Source organism: Macrosteles quadrilineatus, unplaced genomic scaffold (genome assembly GCF_028750875.1).
Source record: "Macrosteles quadrilineatus isolate MER2022 unplaced genomic scaffold, UCM_ALF_1.0 Scaffold_8__2_contigs__length_117827958, whole genome shotgun sequence".
Taxonomy (NCBI): domain Eukaryota; kingdom Metazoa; phylum Arthropoda; class Insecta; order Hemiptera; family Cicadellidae; genus Macrosteles; species Macrosteles quadrilineatus.
The window spans coordinates 41,349,910-41,374,223 of record NW_026542601.1 but is presented as its reverse complement, the minus strand read 5'-3'; the positions used below and the strand labels follow the sequence as shown (position 1 = coordinate 41,374,223).

The following is a 24,314-nucleotide window of genomic DNA, read 5'->3' as shown; positions in this document are numbered from 1 at the left end:
ACTTAACTAATGCCTCAAATTTATTTTCGTAAGAAAATTCAAATCATTACATATTCAAATTTGACTTTTTAAAGTTATTGTTTCCTCAATTGTACTCAAATATCTAGGATATTTAATTTTATCCATCAATTCGCTGTATTTTCTAACTTATACAAACTACTGTATACAGAGCTATCAATCAAATTCATTTTATTACAGCATTAGTAAATTCATTACCACCATTTTTTTTTTAGATTCTGATGCATAACTTTTTTTGAAAAATCATAATCAATAAGAGTACAAGCTTTTGCATCCTGAGTTGTGGGTGTGCAATGCAGTTCTGATCATTTTAATAGCAAGAGTAAATTATTCTATTTAAGCTAAAACTCAAGTTAATACAAGCTCATTTTAAGAGTTAAATACTCTCTGTTGTTTTAGGGGGCTGACAGAAATTGCAACAAACTTCTTTCTGGTGAGTTTACTAAATAATATAAATTAATAAATGCTCTTGTCAATATATCAACACTAAAAACTTACAAAATTTGACCAGGCACCCCGATCATAACTTTTTATCAATCTTTATTTGTTTTTCCGTCAAGGCCCATTTATATGTTGTTACGGATTTCAGTTCTGAACATGGTCAGCCAACTCTGTCTGCCGACTATGCGCGGACAGTCGACAGACAGTTGAAAGACAGTTGACACACAGTAGTTATATCCTGTGCGGGGTTTATTTTTCTGAACCATGGACCTAATAAATCTAGGAAAAGACGATGATGGACCCAACATTTTCTGGAGAAAGTTTCGTACTATGGTCACAATATTCTATCACACCTTCAGATTAGGTGGAGGATTTAGGAACTTTGAAACGAGGTTAACTTCTAAAGATTTGGAAATTTTGCTGGGCTTTGTTGGTAATAAGATTTTAAACTTTAAGAGATGTACAATTCAATAAAATGTCATACAATAATATAAATTATTAACAACGAATTCCAAAACTTTCAAGAAACTCCATCCAGCTATTTAATTACCGCCCAAAAATCGTAATATTACCGCTTTACAGTCTAACTAAATGGGCTGAACGTTGAACACCTTCGGCTTGTTACCAGTCTCCTGTCTCCAGACACGTCCACTTATGCAGACTTTAGACAAAAGTTTTGTCTCTTGCCTCCGTGTTTCCCGTTCGAACGGACAACAGAAAACACTGTATTTTGTCTCCAAAAACACCGAAATTTGTCGGCCGACTTACTGGAGACAAAAGGCAACACGCCGGAGACAGTCGGCAGACAATGTTTCCGCAGAGAAATCGTCATGTGTGTACGGGGCCCTACCAGCATTGACGAGTTTTGCCTCTCGACGAGGGTTGTGTAGCGACATCCACTCGGACTGCGGAACAAATTATGTAGGTGCTGCTAATGAAGTTCAAAAGGTTTTAAAGAAATTCTTTATTCAGAAAGAAACTCAAGAAGCTCTTAGTAAGTTTTCCATGAAAAAAAAAACATTAAATACGTTTTTTTACGTTTTTAGTTAGTGAGTCGGTGGCTCAGTCGGTAGCGTCGCGGACTTCGGGCCCAAGGCAGTAGTGTCGTGGGTTCGGATCCTGGTCACTGCTGATAACATTTTATCAGTACAGTTCACCTTTGTACTGTACCGGCTCACTCCTTGCTTTGCTGTAAACGATCCACGCACGGGCGCTTAGTCTATGTGGACGGGCAAATGCAAGGTTAAAAGAGGCCGCCAACCTCTTAAAAAAAAAAAAAAAAAAAAAAATAATAATAATATCATTTCTTACCCCCCTGCTGCTCCGCACCAAGGTGGCCTTTGGGAGAGAACTTTCCGTAGTGTCAAACACCATCTTCGGAGAGTCATAGGTGAATAGATTCACTCTTGCAGAGTTCATCCCATTAACTCCACTATCATCTGACCCCAGCGAAATTGATTGCTTAACTCCGGGCCATTTTCTGATTGGAGGACCTCTTTTATCTCTTCCCGAATCTGACTGGAAATATGTTTCAACAAACCGATTGTCAAGGTGGAAGTTCGGTCAAGCCTTAAACCAAAGGTTTTAGGAAAAGATGGCAACAAGAATACCTCTACACGTTGCAACAACAAGGGAAATGGAGAATTCCTCAACGTAACATCAAAACTGGAGATCTTGTCCTATTGCACGAACCAAACCAACCTCCCCTTTCATGGCGAATGGGACTTGTCATTTCAACCTCCCCAGAGCAAGATGGTCTTGTACGAGTTGTACAATTATTGAAAACTTCAACAGGAACACTCTCCAGACAAATAACTAAAGTCTCAACGCTTCCAATCAATGATGAATAATGAAAAAAGTTAGACTGTTAACCATCCGTTTATTGTAAATATGTTCATTTCTAAAATACATTTTTTTCTCAATACTTGATTATAAGGTGACCCCCTCTTAGTGGTTCACGGGTGGGGGTATGTTCTGTAATCTTCAGTATCTTTTAGCGAATTTCCCATAAAGGGAATAAGCTATTACCGTAGTACTCATAGTAAGACCTGGACGTGGGACCGATTTTTTGTCGTTTTGAGGACCCTAGAGGATAAAAATACCATCCGTTCAAATGCATATATATATATATATATTTATTTATATATATATATTTATATTATATATATATGTATTTTATATATATATATATATGTGTGTGTGTGTGTGTGTGTGTGTGTGTGTGTGTGTCCGTGAGCGCGATAACTCGAGTAAAAATGATCCGATTTTGATGAAATTTGGTACAAACGTGTAAACCTACGTTTTTTCGAACGAGTTCGCGATCCAGCATGATTGGACCATGGGAACGGGGGCTTACGGGGGCTTTCATGGGGTAGAAATAGTTTTTTCCCATTTTTGACCCAAAAAACATAAAATTTAGCAACATTTCAGTGTAAATCCAATCAGTCAAATGGAAATTTGCTTAGTCTGCAGGTTTGCTGCGGCGGGGGGTATTTAATTTGTTATAGTATTTCTTTCTTGTTTTCTGTAATCTTCAGTATCTTTGTGATTTGTTATAGTATTTCTTTCTTTTATCTACAAAGAAATACTACAGATGGCATTGATTTTATACTTTTTCTAATGTTTAAAACACCATGTGATAAACAATGAACTAATTCTGTTAGTTGAAATTAAAAACAACAAGAATGAAGATCCCTGTCCCTCTTTTGTAACGTAAATGTAAAGTTCTGTGAAATTGCTCAAAGTTTAGTTATTATAATAAAACGATTTGTCATTTGTATCTCCCAGAATTCGTACTTTGCGTCATAAAGTATGAAAACCCCGCTTATGTTATCGTCCACCAACGCATCATGACTCAAGACGACCGCAACAAATACCCCCTACCTTGTTAAGGAGGTTAAACAATATTTTTGTTGTAAAGAAATGCGGAATCTTTGTTAACAATCAATGCCATAAGCGGAATATTTTTTATCTATTTCGGTTGAAAAAAATACAGATTTGTTTGTGAAATTGGTGCTTTTTTACATGAATCAAATTTTGGAATACCTGTCATTTTGTCTAGAGGTTAGATATCCACCTCAGGTTTGTGACATTGTGTTTCTTTTGACAATTCTTTCGAAATGAGGGGTCACTCAATAGAGGTTGCTATTTTTAAAAAATCGCCCCCTTATCCATCTCCTTGTTAAGGGGGTTAAAAGTATTTTTTATGTAAAAAAATTGCTGATTCTTTGTTAAAAATCAATCCCACAAACAGAATATTTATATTTATTTTGGTAAAAAAATGATTTTGTTCAATACTTAATTTACACACTGTATGCTGAAACCATAATTTATTTTTATCTATGTTAGAAAGCTTGCTCAGTCAAAATTTGGCACCTGGCTTAATCCTTTTAGTTACAAATTGACAAACAATTGTAAAAAGTTGAAAATATATCAAAAAGTCCGTTGTAGGCCTGTTGTTTGAAAAGATGTTTTTGAAAAATAGGAAGACTAAAAGAAGCCTGCTGATACTGCAAATTTGTCTACTGCATTTATTATAGAAGCAAAATAAAAATAAAATAATAATTATTATTATAATACCCCCGCCGCAGCAAACCTGCAGACTAAGCGAATTTCCATTTGACTGGTTGGATCTACACTGAAATGTCTACTTAAAAATATAACATTTATTCTCTATTTAAATAGAATTAGTTTAACTAGTACTTAGGTTTGATGCATCAGAGAGGGTAAAACAGTTTTTTTTTTGTAAAACGTTAATAGTTAGTAAGAAATAAAATCATTTTCCAAATTTGATCGAAATATGTTCATAAACAAGCAAACTACAACAATTTACTTATTCTCCATAAGAATAACATGGGAATTTTAAATTTACAATTTTTTGGAATTTTCTCCGTAACCATTAGGCGCTTAATAACGCTTCAATATACTAAATTATTTGTTTTTTTAAGCTCTGCAAAATGGTTTGGAAAGAAATTGCTAAATTTTATGATTTTTGGGTCAAAAATGGGAAAAACCTATTTTTACCCCATAAAACCCCCCGTAAACCCCTGTTCCCATTGTCCGATCATGCTGGATCGCGAACTCATTCGAATAAACGTAGGTTTACACGTTTGTACCAAATTTCATCAAAATCGGATCATTTTTGCTTGAGTTATCGTGCTAACGGACACACACACACATATATAGGTATATAATATATATATATATATATATATATTTATGAATTTGAACAGATGGTGTTTTTGACCTCTAGGGACCTCAAAATGAAAAAAATCGGTCCCGCGTCCAGGTCTTACCATGAGTACTACGGTAATAGCTTATTCCCTATATGGGAAATTCGCTAAAACTAAATTGATATGTATAATTCAACCGGACATGATCTGGATAGTGATATTACAAAATACATGTACAGAATTTTTTTGTAAAATATGTTTACTACTGATGATTATGACAAATTCTACCTCTTCTCATTCCCCCCTAACATAAAATAATGCCTAATCTTATGCATATTTTCAGGAAAAACAATTTCATTCGATGCCATTGGGGATATTGAAAAAAAAGGCCCTGTCGAGATCTTTACAAATCATTTGGAAGATGAACCCTACATACTGTACAGGTTTACAGATTCTATTGTGATCGCATCGTCTAAGAAAGGCCCTATCGTTACTGTTAATATGTACTTGAATATAGATTCACAATTTTACGCCTTCCTCAATACACGAAAGAGCAAGGAATATTTGTCTATTGGATTCTCATGGTCTATAAGTGAATGGTGCAGGTATGATATTTGTGTCAGTTGCAATGGCAAAGATCGGAAACCAACTGTAAACCGGGATAAACGACCAGACGTTGACTTCTTCAAGTGGTCCAAGGTAAGTGGATCATTTACTAATGCTAGAGATTATGTGACTTGGTTTGCACTCCGACGCAAGCTGTTGATCGCTTTAGTTTTTATCTGAAAGTATTTAGCTGCATGGGAAATGTAATTTACTTAACAGAAAATACTCTTAGCCTAGCTACTAAGTTAAATAACTAAACTAATTATAGTTATTTGTAACCCGCTTCCGGGTGTGTTTCGTTAATTTGTCGGGTCGGGGCGTTACGCGTCTATGATAGCCTAGCCGAGCTGGGTTATTCCGGGGGTCAATTTTGGTCGAGTTTCCCGCTTTTGTCTCCTAAAGTCGTTTTCCTGGCTCAGGCGGGAATGTTATGCCTCTTGGCTTTATTCGTGCCTCATCATCGCCAGGAAACGAGTGAATAAAAGAGGGAGGGCGAGATTTTGTTTCGCAGTTATAGCTTCGTGCGCGACTCTGTTCACAACCTCCTTGGTGGAGTGTTAATTATTTATTTAATTTAATACCCTACGTCCGTGCGCCACGGACCGAACAGAATCAGTTTAGATGCGTCTTTATTATTTAAAATAATACAATGCGTTTTGGGCGAGTAGACTAGTTCAGAGCCCCGTGAGAGAGTAGGAATATGGAAAGGTGCAAACGAACATACAGAGTAGGGCGGGGAAGGATCGTTAACAGAAAGAGTAATATACGAGACACACACACACACACACACAGACAGAGGTTGAGCACACAAAGACTTATTTCAAATAGATTAAGCCTAACTAAAAACTAACTTAATTATTCCCAGATTTTCCGGGATAGCTTAGGTCTAACTTATAAATAACTTATTTCCGGGTTTTCCGGAATAGGTTAAATCTAGCTTATTTCCGGTGTGCCCGAAGTAATTAAAGCTAACTTATAAATAACTTATTTCCGGGTTTTCCGGAATAGATTAAATCTAGCTAATAACTAACTTATTTCCGGGTTTTCCGGAATAGGTTAAAGCTAACTTATAACTAACTTATTTCCGGTGTGCCCGAAGTAATAGAGAAAGAAGAAAAAGCTACTTAGCAAACTACAGCTAACCAAAGCAGTTAGCTGCACACACACAACACATACAACACACAGATCACTCGATTAGCGAGAGCACACGAATCAAGGAAATGGTGAAGAATGGAAACAGAAGTTGGTGCTTAACTGACTAACGTCACGGCGAATTAAAATTCCCAAAGCCAATACGAATCCCCAAAGCCTTAGTTAAGCGTTAATAGTCAAAGGTTAAGCAAAGGTTAAAAAGCGTTATGCTAAGATTTGAAGCAATTTCTAAGGTTAGTGTGTTAGTAGCGGTGTCGTATCATAAGTTAGAATTTTTAAATGCATATTGTTCAACACATCAATAATTAGTGGAAGGCTAAATGAATAATTAATAATGAAGTGGTAAATATAGTAAAGCAAATACACAGAACAATAACACTTAATAGCGGCTAAACAACGACATAGAACATAACTACTGTGCACTGGTTCTAGTATAAAAGATAATGAATAGCTACAATGGTTAGTGTAGTTCTGAAATATGTACAAACAAATTAAAGCGTGTTAGTTAGTAAAGAAGCCAACAAAGTATTAAAATCACTCTAATAAATTCACTATTAATTAACTCTGATACCCATAGATAAAATATCTCACAGCTGAAGTGCTGCTACAGTAATTACGAACAACATTGACTACAAACTAAACACCACACATTATATTTAGGTAACACCGTGTTCTCACGGACCTACGCGATAAACAAAACAAACAAAAACACACGAATATGAAAAAGCCACCTTGCGTGACCGGAACCGATCGAACTTGAATAGATTTAAACAATACAAATAAAACAACACAATTAAAACACAAAGGAATTATAACCGAGCGGATCTCGTTTTGACCGTTACTTCTTTGAACTCACGGTCTATAAATTATGTATCGAACGAAATTCATATATTCCACAAATCAATGCTGATCGTTATATATTTACAAAGTTATTTTAACAAAACAGATAACACTCTATGTTATAGTAGAACGATATGACTAATCACAAGTTTAAAGAAAACGATCTCTGCTAATTATCTATATACTTATTTAATACGCAAGCAGGATTTTTGTGACAATTACTCCTCCGAAACTACTGAACCGATTGACATGTTTTTGGTGTCATTGTAAAGAGCGTAACGTGAAGTTGTGCAGGAAACTTTCTTTTTAGGTAAATAATTAGAGAGTGAGGCCCTGGGGCCCTTTAAAGTTTCGTATTTATCCATAAGATTAACATGGGAAACAAAATTTGTTATGAAACTCCAGCTGTTGTCAGAAATTAAAAGTGAAATATTTATTTATGGTATCCATGGTAACAAAGAACAAACCCACAAAATTTAAAAATGTAAACAATCAGAACTAACTGTCAAATTAATTTTGATTTCAAAATTCCACACAGCTGGTCCAAATATATTAAATACTGCATGACTGTATGGATCATAAACATAAATAAAATATGCCACTCGCCCGAATGTAAACATTTAACATTGATTAAATGGAACTACTGTCAAACTATATGTTAATGTCATTAGTATGGGATTCTTTCAGTTACGTCATTTGTTGACCGAGTCTGTCCAATATTTTTTAGCTGCTATTTTACATTTACAACAATATTTTACAGGAAATAATTGCTAGATAAACTCATGGATATAAGTAATAATTCAGATTCTACAATCATTGCTGTTGTTATTAAAACTGTGCATCCGCAGCAAACCAATATTTCCATTTACCTGGCTTAATTTCTACAAACATATTCCCTGAAAATGGTCATTGTTTCCTACATAAATAACAATAAGTTAATTTTAATATGAGTACCTAGGTTTGCTGCTACAGGGAAGGTAGGTGTGTTTTTGTTGAAATGTGGACAGCTTAGTATGATTGTTATTGGTTTGCAAATCCTAATTGCTCGAATTCGAGCAACATGTACACTAGTTCAATTAAATTTAAGACTAAACTTCCCGCGGACGTTTGACTTAAATAACGTAATTGAATAACAGGAAATAAACGATAGGCGTAATAAAAGCGATAGCGAGTGAGGTCGAGTTATCCTAGGCGCCCTAGGTACAACCAGGGCCGGGGATAGCAGCTAGTAGTACTAGCTGCTATCCCCGGCCCTGGGTACAACGACGGCGAATGGCGAATGTCGTCCACTTGGCGTGAGCGAGAGTGTGTGTAGGGTCGGGGGTCGGGCGTCCTTCTTCTGCCTAGTGATGGGAACTATCCGATAGAAACAAACGATTCATCCGGTTGTTGTGCGCCAACCGATTCATCCGATGGTTACTTTATTTTTCATCCGGATGAACTATCCATTCTATCACATGTGAATCAGCCGAGTCAACTATCTCATCTGTCTTAAACCACCCGTTACACGCTTTCATCCAATTTGTAAAACTATCTGTCCCGCATTTTCATTCGTTTAAACTACGAATTAGTGATTTGACAACTGAAACTGCTCTTTAAATTATTGAATGGTGAAATGAATATTCGTTTATTTGCACCATGAGTTAAATTTGTTTACCTTTTAATTATCTACACAGGGGTATTAAATTGGTTATTATTAATCCATTCTCAGGTGAATCATCTGCTCATGATCAGCACAACAGTAACTTAAATGCATTCGCGCAGATATTAATTACTAATTACGGAGTTATTATGATTATGAATAATTTGTACAAACAGCCTTGATACCTTTTAGGCGTAAAATTATTACGTGAGTAATAAATATCGAAAGATGAAATAATTAAGTTTAGATAACCAAGCAACTTAAAATGGGAATTGTCTCATTAAATAGCAAATAACAAACCTTAAGCACGAATTAATTATTTATTTTAAATAATTTTAAACGAAAAAAATAAAGAAATTAATAAATTTATTATAAAAATAAAACATAGAAGAGGGAAGTAATTTTCTCACAGTACATTTTAGTTTTTTAATCATTTTTCTGTTTATTCGTGCACGGATAAATTCTCCAAAACATGGCGCTAGATAGGAAAGCCAAACGCCACAATAACAAAACTACTGATCAGGTGCGGGAACAGATGGTTTATCCATTCTACCTCTAGTCGGATAGTTTTATCTGTCTCTCCGGAAGCAGCACGGAATCACCCCACTACACTAAAAATCATCAGATGAATCATCCATCTGAAGACTATCGGATGAAAGCAAAACCATCGGATAGTTGAAATCAGTCGTTTGTCCCATCACAACTTCTGCCTAATTGCTCAGGCCACTGTTCCTGCTGACCGTCGACTCTCGCCGACTCCGACTCACTGTCTCGTCTCTGCCAGCGCCGCGCACATCCAGCTGTGTGGCTGGGGTCCCGGCGCAGGCGCGAGCGACTGATGCGCGGCCCAGCGGTACGGCGGTGAACCACAAGATCAGCTGTTGCTGAACTTGTGTCATCTACTAATTTGTTTTGTTTACAATTTGGAACTTCGGCGAATTGGCGAGGCGATTCTGCTAGTAAGGGTTTAGTTTTATTATAAATATTCACGAATTTTATGAACCCTTACATATTATTTACTAGCTATTACCCACGGGTTTCGCCCCGTTTAACCTCATAAGTATTAACGTATTAATAAAAATATTGATTGGTTAAATTAGGCTAAAATAAACTAAACAGAATACAGTAATACAAACAAATAATCACACCTGATTTTAATCTATACTATTATAAAAAAGAGGTGGTTGCTGTATGTGTGTATGTGTGTATGGGAAAAGTAAAATCGAAAAATACTGGTCGGATTGGGCTGAAATTTGGCATGATGATAGCTCACATTCCCGATTAACATATAGGCATATTCTTATTTCAAAAATCCTTTCGGGCTCCGCCCCAGTGGCTTTGGAGTTTCCCATGTTAACCTTATGAGAAATGGAATTATTGAATCTTAACAGCTGTTTCAATTAAACAAGTTGGTTCTGTTCTATGATGTCCAATAGCATTAAAGTTACAAGGATTACCAACAGAATGCAGCACTATTATTTCTTTTACATTTATGACAACAGCTAATTTGCAACCAAAAGGTGAGTGAGCGTAGCGAACGAACTTCAACCTGGAGGCGAGTTAGCGTAGCGAACGAGCTAACCTGAAGGCAAGTGAGCGCAGCGAACGAGCTCCAACCTAAAGGTGAGTGAGCGTAGCGAACGAGCTCCAACCTAAAGGTGAGTGAGCGTAGCGAACGAGCTCCAACCTAAAGGTGAGTGAGCGTAGCGAACAAACTTCAACCAGGACGTGATTGAGCCATGCGAACGAGTAATCTTGAAAATTAAGAAGTTAAACGGGGCAAAGCCCGCGGGTTACAGCTAGTAAGATAATAAATTGAAAGAATCACATACAAATAAATAAGTACAGCTGGGGTATTTTTAACATTGGGTATATGGAAAGTTCCCTTTGGAAAGCGTTGGAAAGCAATTACGGCCTTAAAGGGCAATATATGAAATAGTTCTTGGTCAAAACCGCTAAAAATTAGCACCCCAACCCAGTTATTATTTCTAAGTTTATCCTCGTGTAAAGTAAAGTCATCCCACCAAACTTAACCCTATATTTGTTTATGATCCAACATTTAAAAAACTACTATTAGCCTAGTGTAAGTTTACGTGGTGGTACTCCTCCTAAAGGTGCGATTGATTTTACATCTTCTATTGGGCCTAATCAACGCCTGATTGATTACTAACTATTTTGTGACTGGTTAGGTTCAATTACCCAGTTATCGAAAGCAATCATGAAATTACCTTTCATCAGCATCTTCATAATGCATATTTATGGTTAGTTTTAAGAAACGGAAATTACCTCTAGGTTTTACTGTTAAGGTACGTTTTGCTTGGAGCGACTTCTTCTTCCTGGCGTCACCGAGACGTGGTACCGTCAGTGCACCTAACCTCAAAAGTGCGCACTAAGTATAAATTCACTAAATAAATTCAATAAATTCACTTAGTAAAAATTAATTAAGTATTCTTTAGTTATTTGTATAAGAAACATTCAAAAACTGCCACGAAGAAAAAATAAACTGCCAAAACTGAACATTCTCCGTAAATTTGATTACACAAGCATCACTTGAATTGGAAATCAGTGTTATAAACTGTAAGATAATATAAAATTATAACAAACGCTGCAAGTAAAGAATGTGTTTATTATTCAACAAGAGTCATCCTCACCACAGCAAGAAACTAAATTATAAAACATGTGTTAAATGCAAAGGCATATGAATGACACTACATCTCCCCTTCCTCATTATATTTACTCATATCTTATTGGTGGTATGATAGTTCTGCTCGATCTTCTTATTCCATCATTGTGGTTTTGCTGCACCCTCCTTCCACGGTAGACATCGTCAGAATCATCATTCTCTTTTCTTGGTAGGGGAATGAGATGCCATCTGTTTCGTCTTACATCATTCCCATTACTCAATGATACTATGTAGGATCGAGGTAGATTGGTTGTTGATCTTATGGTTCCTTTCGCACTTATATCTTTAACCCAGACCCTCTCTCCTACTGTTAAAGGTGGAAGTTCTTTGACGCCTCTTCTGTTGTCAAAGTTTTTCTTGACTCTGTCTCTTATTTTCTTGTCACAGTTTCGAAAAGATTCTATTTGATCTTTTCCAACCACTTGAAAGTCATTGAGAGAAGGTAAAGTTGTTCCTAGTTTTCTACCATACAGCAGCTCTGTAGGTGATAACCCCGATTCCAATTTGGTGGTCCTGTAAGGTAATAGACCAAGATTGGGATCCGGACTCTTTAGTCTTTAGTAGAATCCACTTGGCTATAGATACAGCGTTTTCAGCTTCTCCATTCGATTGAGGAAAGTGTGGACTACTAGTTACAGCTCTAAATCCATACTCTTTTGCGAAACCTTTGAACTCGTCAGAAGTAAACTGAGTACCTCCATCTGTACGAATTTCTAGAGGGATCCCGTGTCGTGCAAAAATGTTTTTCATCCTTCCAATAACTGCCGCTGAAGTCAAAGTATTGAGTTCGATGAGCTCTAAAAATCGTGAGAAATAATCTTGTATTACCAAATACCAGTTTTGGTCACATTTCAAAATATCTGCACATAAGTGGGTCCAAGGCTCCTGAGGAAGCTGTGTAGACATCAGAGGTCCTTTCGCTGTAGTCTGTGTTCTATACATGTTGGACAATTTTCCACTGTAGTAGTAATTTCTGTTGAACAGCCTGGCCACCAAACAGATTCTTGAGCACGCCGCCGACATTTCACTATACCCAAATGTCCCTCATGTAATCTTGATAAGATTTCTTTTCTCAAGGCCTTTGGAATGAACATCCTCCTTCCCTTACAATTAATCCATCTTCCAAAGCAAATTCATTGCGATACTTCCAGAATACCGATTTTTTTAAGAGCTCCTGTCCTTCCGGGTCTTCATGTTGGGCATTCTTAATTTCCAACAGCCGTTTATCAGAACAAGGCAATGCATCGATTATGCTTCTTACAAACATTTCCTACTACAGATTCTCGATAACCTCATTCTCCCAATCCTTTGGTGAAATTTCAGGGCTTCTTGATAGTAAATCTGCAGTTACATTTTCTTTCCCCGGGATGTGAACAACTTCGTAGTCGAAATTTTGCAATCTCATACGAAAACGTTGCAGCCGAGAAGAAAGATCAGAGATCGGCTTTGAACCCATTATCTCAGTCAGAGGCTTATGATCTGTGTAAAGCTGGAATCTTTTACCAAGAATAAAGCTAGAAAATCCTTCGCAAGCCCAAGTTAAGCCGAGAGCTTCTTTTTCAATGGTAGCATATCTTGACTCTGTTTCTGTTAATGTCCTCGATGCAAATGCTAATGGACGCCAATCCTTTCCATCAAACTGTTCGATCACTGCCCCTAAACCATAAGATGACGAATCTGCCATTACACGAGTTTTCGCTTCTCTGTTGTAGTTGGCCAATACAGTATCATTAGCTACAACCTTCTTCAATTCCTTAAAAGATTGTTCTTGAGGCTCATCCCAAGTCCATTCAACTCCTTTTTTAAGGAGACTTCTGATTGGTGCTGTTTTGTTCAGCTAGATGAGGAACGAACTTCGTTAATTGGTTTATCATTCCCAAAAACTGTCGAACCTCCGTTATACTCTGGGGGCTTTTCATGGCCAGAATAGCTTTAGTCTTCTCTGGGTCAATACTGACTCCCTGCGATGAGACAACGTGTCCGAGGAAAATCACACTTTCTACTCCAAACTTACATTTGTTTTGTTTAACGTGATACCATTGTCTGAGAGTCTCTTTAGTACCAGTTTGATTCTGCTGTCATGTTCTACTTCTGTCTTCCATATTATCAAGATATCATCCGCTTGATTCACTACGCCTGGGATATCAGAAAGCATTTGACTCAGTCGGAATTGGAAAACCTCCGGTCCAGAACAGATTCCAAACGGAAGTCTCTTGAAGAAATATCGCCCGAATGGTGTAATGAACGAGGTGAGTTTAAATGAATCACTGTGAAGTGGAACCTGCCAGAATCCATTGGCAGCATCCAACTTAGTGAAAAGCTTACCTCCTTCCAACTTAGCTAGAGGCTCATCCGCTAATGGAAGCCGCAACAATTCTCTTTTCACGTGTTTTGGTTCAATTTTGTGTAATCAACACAGAGTCTAATTCTACCATCACTCCTTGGAACCACTACTACGGGAGAACACCAGTCAGTAGGTTCAGTTACTGGTTCTATTACACCATCAGCAAGCATCCTGTCCAATTCATATTTAACCTGTTTGTGGAGTGAGAAAGCCACCCTCCTCGGTGACATAACAGCATAAGGTTTTGCATCTTCGTGCAGCCTAATCTTGTATGGATGATTCATTCTACCCATGCCCTCAAACACTTTTGGATATTGACTCTGGAGTGATTCACCATCTACAAGATTAACGTTAAACGTAAGTAACTCCAGTTTCAACAATGCATTTCTACTCATTAGAGGTGTATTTTGGGACGGCAAGACATATATGTCTTCTAATATTTGCGTATTGCCATACATAATTTCAGCTGAACAGACACCCACAACAGTCAATTTAGTCTGGCCCGGCCCAAAAAGAAATTTATGGGTTGGACGGATTACAAGTTTGAGGTCAAGTGCAAGTGTACTTCCCATAACAGAAACGTCTGCCCCAGCGTCCATCTTAAACTCTACTGGTTGACTATTTACCTTTACCACTACACTCGTACATTTACCCTGCTTATAGTTTACTTCACCTAAATATCCTTTTTTTGAATGAATCGAATCGTCTGAGTCAACTTCCTTAATCTATCTTACCTCCTTTGGTTTGTTTGGACAACAGTTTGGAAAGTGACCACGAAATTTGCGTTTGGAACACTTTTCTCCAAAAGCAGGACATTCCCGAGGGCCATGAGTTGTTCCACAGCGACGACAGGAAAATGTTTTAGTAGTTTGAACCACACGTTTATTGTTATCAAAAGGTTTTGAACTTACCCAAAATACATCTTCCCTGGATGGTTTATCTCTAATTACAGCTTGCTGTTTAGACATTGCTTCTGCTTGACGTACTCTCGTAGTTGCCTTATGAAGGGTCAATGACTCGTCTAATTGTAGAGACTCTGATAGGTTTTGGTTATGAACACCAATAACAATTAAGTCTCGTACCTAACTGTCCTTAAGCTGTCCAAACTCGCAACTTTCCGCGAGTTTATGCAAGTCATTGACAAAAGCATCCACCGGTTCACCTGCACTTTGCCTACGTTTTAGAAATTTAGCTCTTTCGTAGACCAAATTTCTTTTAAGGCCTAAGTAGGTACCTCGCAAAGGCATTTACTACCTCCTCATAAGTTAACTCTTTTTCTTCGCCTAGTCCAAATGTTTCAAAAAGACCTTCACCTTTCTGCCCTAAGGTATATAAAAGGGTGCTTATTTGCTGGTGGTCCGGTTTTAACTCTGATGCCTGCCTGTAACGTTCAAATCGCTTAATCCATACAGGCCACATAGCTGGGTTGGTAAAATCAAATATTTCAGGAGCACTTAGTGGTGCCTGTAGACCTATCATTATTGGCGCTGGCTTTGATTGGGTACTAATCATTTTCATAGATTTATTAGAGCCTATTTGAAACTTACTTCTATGTCGTGGACCAACTGTCTCATCTCCAGAATCTTCAGTTGTAAACTCGTCCTCTTCCTTTTTTGACATTCTAGAAGATTTTTTGTTAGGTCTTGGCATGTTTTTAAAGGTTTATTTCACAACCTGACACCATGTAAGATAATATTATATTCTAATAAATGCTGCAAGTAAAGAATGTGTTTATTATTCAACAAGAGTCATCCTCACCACAACAACAAACTAAATTATAAAACATGTGTTAAATGCAAAGGCATATGAATGACACTACATAAACAACCTGCTCAGTGCTCACAGAGCGAAAATTGTATTCTGTTGATTGTAGGGTATGACAAAAAATACCAAATACATTTAATACACCATTAATATTTGAATAGTATATCTTTTTACCGCATTACTGTAATAATTGGCATTTTATATATTTACATAAAACACGCCTGACTTTTAAACCAGTTTGATCAATAACCATCTATACAGAAAAATATTTGTTGAATCACCTGAACGACAATGTAATTAAAAGTCCTTAAAGTCTACAATCTAAATAATCTACCAATATATTAAAATAACTTGCAATATAATAACATAATAATAAACTAATGGTCTTATGACTTCACCTGCTATTGCCAGCCAGATGTTGTCCTCTACTCTTTGGTCTTTGTAGGAAATATTCTTTAAATCATAAAGGGCGGGGTGTTTTGTCTTTTCTTCTATTAATCTATCGTTTGCATCTGCAATAAAACTTAACTTCATCTCAGACGTTGTGCTGCGGATAGCCGACGACACCATAGCGAAAATGAAAAGCTGTCAAAATAGTGTATGAAAACAATCAGAAATGTAACTGTCGCTAAGCGACTGTCGCTCCTGATTGGTCTTGGAGCAGTAGGCCTACCCAGCGACTGCAGCTCGCGGCTCTAGCGACAGTAGCTCCAAGCAAAACAGGACCATGTAAACCCCCTAAGACACAGAAAACATACTGGTTATAGTAGGCCTAATATGTTTTCTGTGCCTAAGATCAGTGTCCCACGCCTGCCGAGTGCCGCTTGGCGACAGTCGCTGCGTGACTGTCGCTCCTGTCGCTCCAATCAAAACGTACCTATATACGGATGCTCCATTTACTACCGTGCATGATACGCTATATTATATGTATTAACTTTTTTTGTTTGGAGCAACAGGCAGTACCTGGTTAAAATCTCTTCCAAACAATATTGTTTTCCTACAGTTACCTAACAATGTACATGTTCTCTCACTGATTTGAGAAAGCAAATTGGCCAATTCGCTCATCAAATTGGCCAATTCGCTCATCAGTGAGACAATGTTAACATTGTCTCACTCTAATTACTTTGTCTCACTCACCCCAGATTTGCAACGTGAAGGCACAAAATAGTGAGCGCGTAACATGCAGACAAGGTCGTATGCGCGCGAAATACGTTGGCAGCACTGGCTGTAAATCAGCTGGTCAGCTGTTGTACTGTTGTATCATTTAATGTAATATTAAAAGTTCACTTCTGTGTAAAAATATGTCACGTTTCTTTACCAAGGTTGTTTTCTAAGAGTGATCGATAAGGTTATTCCACTATATATAAAATATTAATTACCGACTACAATAAATATCAAATATATATTTTAGTAAATTAAAAAAAAGTGTAGAATAAATATAACATTATAGGTAACGTTATCCCTGGTTTTATATAGTATACGGTACATTGCAGAATTTACTGGCAAATGAGTAATCCAAATGTAATATTGCTTACTGGCTTAATCATAAATCACAATCAGCTGTATAGAAGTAATCAAAAATCAGCAGTGAATGGCTTCTAATGTTGTTCTTATGGAGAACATTTTATGTTGTATCTAATTTCGTGCTACAATTTTTGGGACTTCTCTATTTTTCCCACCGTCACGGGATCGAAACCTTTTTGAGCCCTCTCCCGTCATTCTACGACTTCCCAGTCGCCCACAATTTTGACGCAAAGAATCGGCCTACGCAATTAATATATAGATAGAAGATATCACATGGGTCCCAACCCTGATGTCCACATTACTCCCAATGACCAAATATATAACGAATGTGTCCCAACCCTGATGTCCACATTCCCCACAATGACCAAATATATCACATGGGTCCCAATCCTGATGTCCACATTCCTCCCAATGACCAAATATATAACGAATGTGTCCCAACCCTGATGTCCACATTCCCCACAATGACCAAATATATCACATGGGTCCCAATTCTGATGTCCACATTCCTCCCAATGACCACATATATCCCATGTGTCCCAATCCTGATGTCCACATTCCACCCAATGACCACATATATCCCATGTGTCCCAACCCTGATGTCCACATTCCTCCCAATGACCACATATATCCCATGTGTCCCAACCCTGATGTCCACATTCCTCCCAATGACCAACTATATATCACATGGGTCCCAATCCTAAAGTCCATATCCCTCCCAATGACCAAATATATATCTCATGTGTCCCAACCGTGATGTCCACATTCCTCCGCATGACTACATGTATATCCCATGGGTCCCAATTCTGAAGTCCACACACAAACAACGACCAAATATATCACATGGGTCCCAGTCCTGATGTCCACATTCCCCACAATGACCAAAAATATCACATGGGTCCCAACCCTGATGTCCACATTCCCCACAATGACCAAATATATCACATGGGTCCCAATCCTGATGTCCACATTCCACCCAATGACCACATATATCCCATGTGTCCCAACCCTGATGTCCACATTCCTTACAATGACCAAATATATTACATGGGTCCCAATTCTGATGTCCATATTCCTCCCAATGACCACATATATATATATATATATTTATATATCTATATATATATATATATACTAGCTGACCCGGCGAACTTCGTATCGCCTAAGTTATAGGTTTCCCCTAAGACAGACCGATGGAAAGAAAGTACCGTTACGTTTAATTTTCAAGATGATCTCGTTCGCATCGCTCAATCACGTCCTGGTTGAAGTTCGTTCGCTACGCTCACTCACCTTTGGGTTGGAGCTCGTTCGCTACGCTCACTCACCTTTAGGTTGGAGCTCGTTCGCTGCGCTCACTTGCCTTCAGGTCAGCTCGTTCGCTACGCTAACTCGCCTCCAGGTTGAAGTTCGTTCGCTACGCTCACTCACCTTTGGGTTGGAGCTCGTTCGCTACGCTCACTCACCTTTAGGTTGGAGCTCGTTCGCTGCGCTTACTTGCCTTCAGGTTAGCTCGTTCGCTACGCTAACTCGCCTCCAAGTTGAAGTTCGTTCGCTACGCTCACTCACCTTTTGGTTGCAAATTAGCTGTTGTCATAAATGTAAAGAAATAATAGTGCTGCACCCTGTTGGTAATCCTTGTAACTTTAATGCTATTGAACATCATAGAACAGAACCAACTTGTTTAATTGAAACAGCTGTTAAGATTCATTAATTCCATTTCTCATAAGGTTAACATGGGAAACTCCAGAGCCACTGGGGCGGAGCCCTTTTAAGAATTTCGAAACGGGAAATAGTTTACGTCCGATTCGCATACCTACAGAATTTACACACCAAATTTAATAACGATCGGTGAAGTCGTTCCGGAGGAGTTTGCAGACAAACACTGTGACACGAGAATTTTATATATTAGATATATATATATATATATATATATATCATGTGTCCCAACCCTGTTGTCCACATTCCTCACAACGACCAAATATATCACATGGGTCCCAGTCCTGATGTCCACATTCCCCACAATGACCAAAAATATCACATGGGTCCCAACCCTGATGTCCACATTCCCCACAATGACCAAATATATCACATGGGTCCCAATCCTGATGTCCACATTCCACCCAATGACTACATATATCCCATGGGTCCCAACCCTAATGTCGACATTCCTCCTAATGACCACATATATCTCATGGGTCCCAACCCTGATGTCCACATTACTCCTAATGACCACATATATCCCATGGGTCCCAACCCTAATGTCGACATTCCCCCTAATGACCACATATATCCCATTAGTCACATTTCCCATCAAATTATACTCACAAAATCGTCATTTTTCACATAACAGCTTCGGCTGTAAAAAAGTAAACTGGAACCTCGTTTGTTAGGGTGGAAATACATATTTAATTTTAGATATCATACTACAATGATGGACAAACAACGATGATGTCTAACTTTAGTTGAAGTCCGTATTTTAATCCCTGGAGAATAATGTAAGCTGGAATCTAGTAAGTAATGGGAAATTTTAGAGTGGTTTATTTGTTAGTAGACGTTTATTTTCACTTGGTAAAAGATATCGTTAACAGAATTGGAATATGAACAACAAAAAACACTGAAAACCATACTGTTGAGTAAAACAACAGATAAGTATATGCCGATGCTTGATGTGAAATCTGTGCGTGCATACCTTCAATTTGAGACCTCGACCATAAAAATCGGTCGGGTAGAAGAGCGAAACGAACTCGGAAAAGAAAAATCAAATTTGTTTAATATATCAGAAGTATTGATTGTATCAGTGGAGTAGTGGGGAGATTAAATTTAGTCCCATATACATTTTAAACATTAATGAGATCACTTTATTTGTTTCAGGAAAGAGATTTAGTTTTTCCTCGTTATACAACCGGTGAGTTATTCCATTACGAATTGGTTTTGCATTTATTAGATACATTTTACACGTATTTGACTTCAAGTGTCATACTGTTTCAAAACAAACACTATCTTAAGAAAATATAGCCTAACTTTTGACAAGCTAATTTTACAGTGCCTCCTACTCCTGAGCTGTAAAACTTCAACAAAATTAATTTATTTGTTATTGAACTACTAAGGTTAATTATTTTTTTAGACTCATATTGTTACATTGTTTGAGATTAATACAATTTTTAGTTGCCACAGAGACCACCCTTAACAGTGCAATGGATAAGAAACCATTAACAAATTCATATTTCAAATTCAAGGCCATACTACATTCCGGGAAACGGAGAACCGGCCACCTCTAGCCCTAAAACACATATAGAGGTTTGGTTACATTAGGTTAGGTCAGGTGTTATAAATATGGCCCCTGAATTTACTACAGTACCAGTGGCCTGAACCCCGACACCCACTAATTCCATTTAGGTCAAATAAATGATTATTGGCAGGACAGTATTCAATTCAGATGTCAATTCGCTTTAGAATGAAATAAGTATTTTTGTGCGTGTGCATGACTCGTTGAATTTATTAAACTGAGTTAAATTTCTATTATTTTCTCAGATTATATGACTACTGGAATTAGCGCAGAGTATGTGAGCGTTGGGAGTCCAAAAATTGTGTTGAGCTGCTACAACCAATACCGGGAGATAAGACTGCGAACTCCAATAGGACATCACATTACATCAATCGATGGTATTAGTTGTTCTGAAGCATTGAAACAAACACTCACCATTATGGCGCTAAAAAAAGACTTATCTGCTAGGGAGATTTTTCATATCGGTGAAACAGGAAAGCATCGTGATTTCTCTTGGATGTACAATAAGGACGATTTCAGAACGGTTGTGTTTACTAAATTAAATTCTCCGTCAAAGAACTCTTACTGGAAAAGGGTGAGTTTTAAGTAGTTGGAAAACGTCATTAGAAGTTTAGCGATACTGTAAAACAATGAGTAAATCCTTAATGTATATATTTTGTGTAATTTATGTACAATTGTAACTAAGTAAACCCACTGTCTAATGTTAAACGATTTTGGAACCAAACGCATAACGAGTTTAATGTATATACGAAGACTGTAGAGGAAATGTATAAACTTGTTTATGGCTTAGTTTAAAAAATAGTCTTTAAAATGTTAAACTCGTTTTCCTTAAGTTATCCTTCAATTAACGGCTTGGCTCTAAGCTGAGGTCAGATTTGTGTGGGTGCAGAATGAAATTAGAAATCAGTAGAAGATTTTATTTCTATGAAATCCTTATGTTTGAATAAAACTTTGCAATTGCTTACAACTAAGCATGTCAGAAATGCATTTCTGCCTCTAAAACTTATTCACAAAAAGTGTTAGCCCAATAAAATGTCTGGGCGTCAGCTAGGGGGACCTGGAAATTTGGGCGGGAAAAGGTTTTTTGACTGATTCTGACTCAGTTTTTTGCACTGATTGCGAATATGCCGAGTGGTATATAATAACATTGACGCCCTTGGACAAACACCGCCATATTTGAAAAATGGCGGTCAAAACTGGGTTTTCAATAAATACTTGAAACCGGTTAGTTTTAGAGATATTTATGTAGAGAGATAAAATATAGAGCGTCAAAATCTACACAGAAATGATGTCAACACAATTTTTTTTTAAACTCACGGTTTTAACAATTTAAGTTATTATTAATATATAGTTGTAATTTCGTGTCAATACCTATGACATAATAAATTCATTCTAAAAAAAAGAGTTATATTATGCAATATACATTTGTGCAAGTAACCTTTGTTAAAAATAATTGTTATTAGTGCCTTCAAAGACCGCCCACCCCCACATCACACTCGCCACTAACCAATTGCACTGCGCATTCTCGTATTGCCCAAATCTGCAAGTACAGCGAGAATCTCCCGGTTTATTTTAAGCAACTATTAAAGAACTTATTGGTGTGATAAAAAAAAGAAAAATGCTGGTACAGTTACGGATTTATATTTAAGTTATGTAAATAATGAAGTTATCTATAATATTGAAACGAAAGTGTGTTTTTTAGCGAATTTCCCTATAGGGAAGTAGCTATTACCGTAGGTGGCACGGAAAGACCTAGACCCGGGACCGATTTACTTTTTCATTTTGATGTCCCCAGAGGACAAAAACACCATTTGTTCAAATTTTTATATATGCATATATATATAGACTTATATATATATATATATATATATATATATATATATATATATATATATATATATATATATACGTCCGTGAACGCGATAACTTGAGTAATTTTTGTCCGATTTTGATGAAATTTGGTTTAAAGGTGTAAAGCGGGATAAACTTGAATGAGTTCGCGAACCAGCACGATCGGACAATGAGAACGGGGCTTTACGGGGGGTTTTATGGGGTAAAAATTGGTTTTTCTCACTTTTGACCCTCAAAACACAAAATTTCCCGATTTCTCTTTAAACCTTATTAAAGAGCTTAAAAAAACAAATAATTTAGTATATAAAAGTATTTTTGTTCGATTATTGGTAACGGAGAAAATTAAAGAAATTGTAAATTTAAAATTCCCATGTTATTCTTATGGAGAATATTGTCAAATGTTGTAGTTTGCTTGTTTATGGATATATTTTGATCAAACTTGGCAAATTTATTTATTTTGTACTAAGCTATCAATATTTTACTCAAAAACACACTTTATTAGTTTCCTTGTAGCAGCAAACCTAGGTACTCGTTAAACCTAATGTTATTAAAATATATTTAACTGAAAATCAATTCAGACAAATGGAAATTCGCTTAGTCGGCAGGTTTGCTGCGGCGGGGGTATTTATTTCACGATTCTGAATCAACCACTCGACGGATTTTCATGATTTTTGTGTTGAAAGAAAGATAATTTTGAGAACTAGGGAATGTCGAAGCCATAATTTTAGTTTAGGGTCCCAGTTTTTTAGAAATTGTGTTTTAGTTTTTAAAAAGTCTAGCAGCCGACGCTAAGATTTTAAACTAGCTTTTGGCATAACATAATTTGTTTAACATAACAGCTGTAAACATTCAGCTTTTGTGTCACAATTTCGGCATTTGGATAAAAATGTAAAGACATACTTAGGGTTGACTTATTTATACTATGTGTAATGCTAATCATTGATACGTTTAATTCTTCTGTAAGAGGATAACAGATTAATTAAATATACATAGTAGGATGTTCGAATTATTTTTAAAGCAATCTTTGTAATCTTCGATTTGTTTTAGAGCAATATAATTTGTTTTAACTAACAGCTGATTAAATTATAAACTATGGAACTATGAGGTAATTTTATTTACTCTTATTTTGTCATTGATTATAGTAAATAAGTAAGATTAGTAAAGATAATTAGACCACAGTTTAAAATAGTTTACACCAAAATTAATTAAACCACAGTACACATCGAGGCTTACACGAGTCTTAAATAAAAAAGGATAAATGCAAATTATTTTACTGCTCCACTTTTCAAGGAAAGATTAGAAAAATAACAATGTTTACATGTTTTAATTCTTCATGGTAGCTTTTTGTTTACAATTATGTTTGTCTGCTTAACATTGTTTGGATTAGGCCCGCAAATATTGATGTCACAAAAAGAAGATCAAGAATAATCAGGAATCACGATTTTAAATTACCACCTCAACCTTAGCCGGGTTTTATACAAAGATAAACAGATGGATGACATAGATTGAACACAACGTCAACATTGACCTAGGATACTGCAATTAGACAAACCATCCTTTTATGAAATCGTGAAATCGTGCAGTTGTGGTTACGTTTGGGGGTGCCTATATCAGCGCCCCCAAACGTGAAAATATCGCTTTTATTTTAACTATGATTATATTGCAGTTTAAATTAACTAATATGGGAAAGTACGATGTACATTTATTCAATGAGGGTGGGTAATTATCAAGGATAGAACTGATAACGGTATGGATAATAAACATTGACAATTACATCATTAGCTTTACTAGCGTGTTTACTTTTTATATTACAGATACATGTGACCAGTTTTTATTCAAATGAATGTTATTTGAACCAAACAGCTGTCCAAAACAAACTGTTATTGTTTTTACTTTTATTTGTTTACACTTATTTATTTAGCAATTAATGCAGTGAAATTGAGGATATCAATATCAGTATATCAATTATATAAGATGGGGACGCCACTATG

The 24,314-nt window shown here is 36.7% G+C and overlaps 1 protein-coding gene across 1 annotated transcript in view; it reads left to right on the top strand.

The window, feature by feature from the left end:
• The first annotated feature begins 422 nt into the window (after positions 1-422).
• LOC129001408 (uncharacterized) overlaps positions 423-24,314 on the top strand; it is a 238,255-nt gene continuing 214,363 nt past the window's right edge. The window contains exons 1-4 of the mRNA XM_054428664.1: positions 423-451; positions 4,975-5,330; positions 20,058-20,091; positions 20,718-21,046. Coding sequence (XP_054284639.1) covers positions 5,133-5,330; positions 20,058-20,091; positions 20,718-21,046 — 561 coding nt within the window. The 5' untranslated portion in view covers positions 423-451; positions 4,975-5,132. The remainder of the gene's footprint in view (positions 452-4,974; positions 5,331-20,057; positions 20,092-20,717; positions 21,047-24,314) is intronic.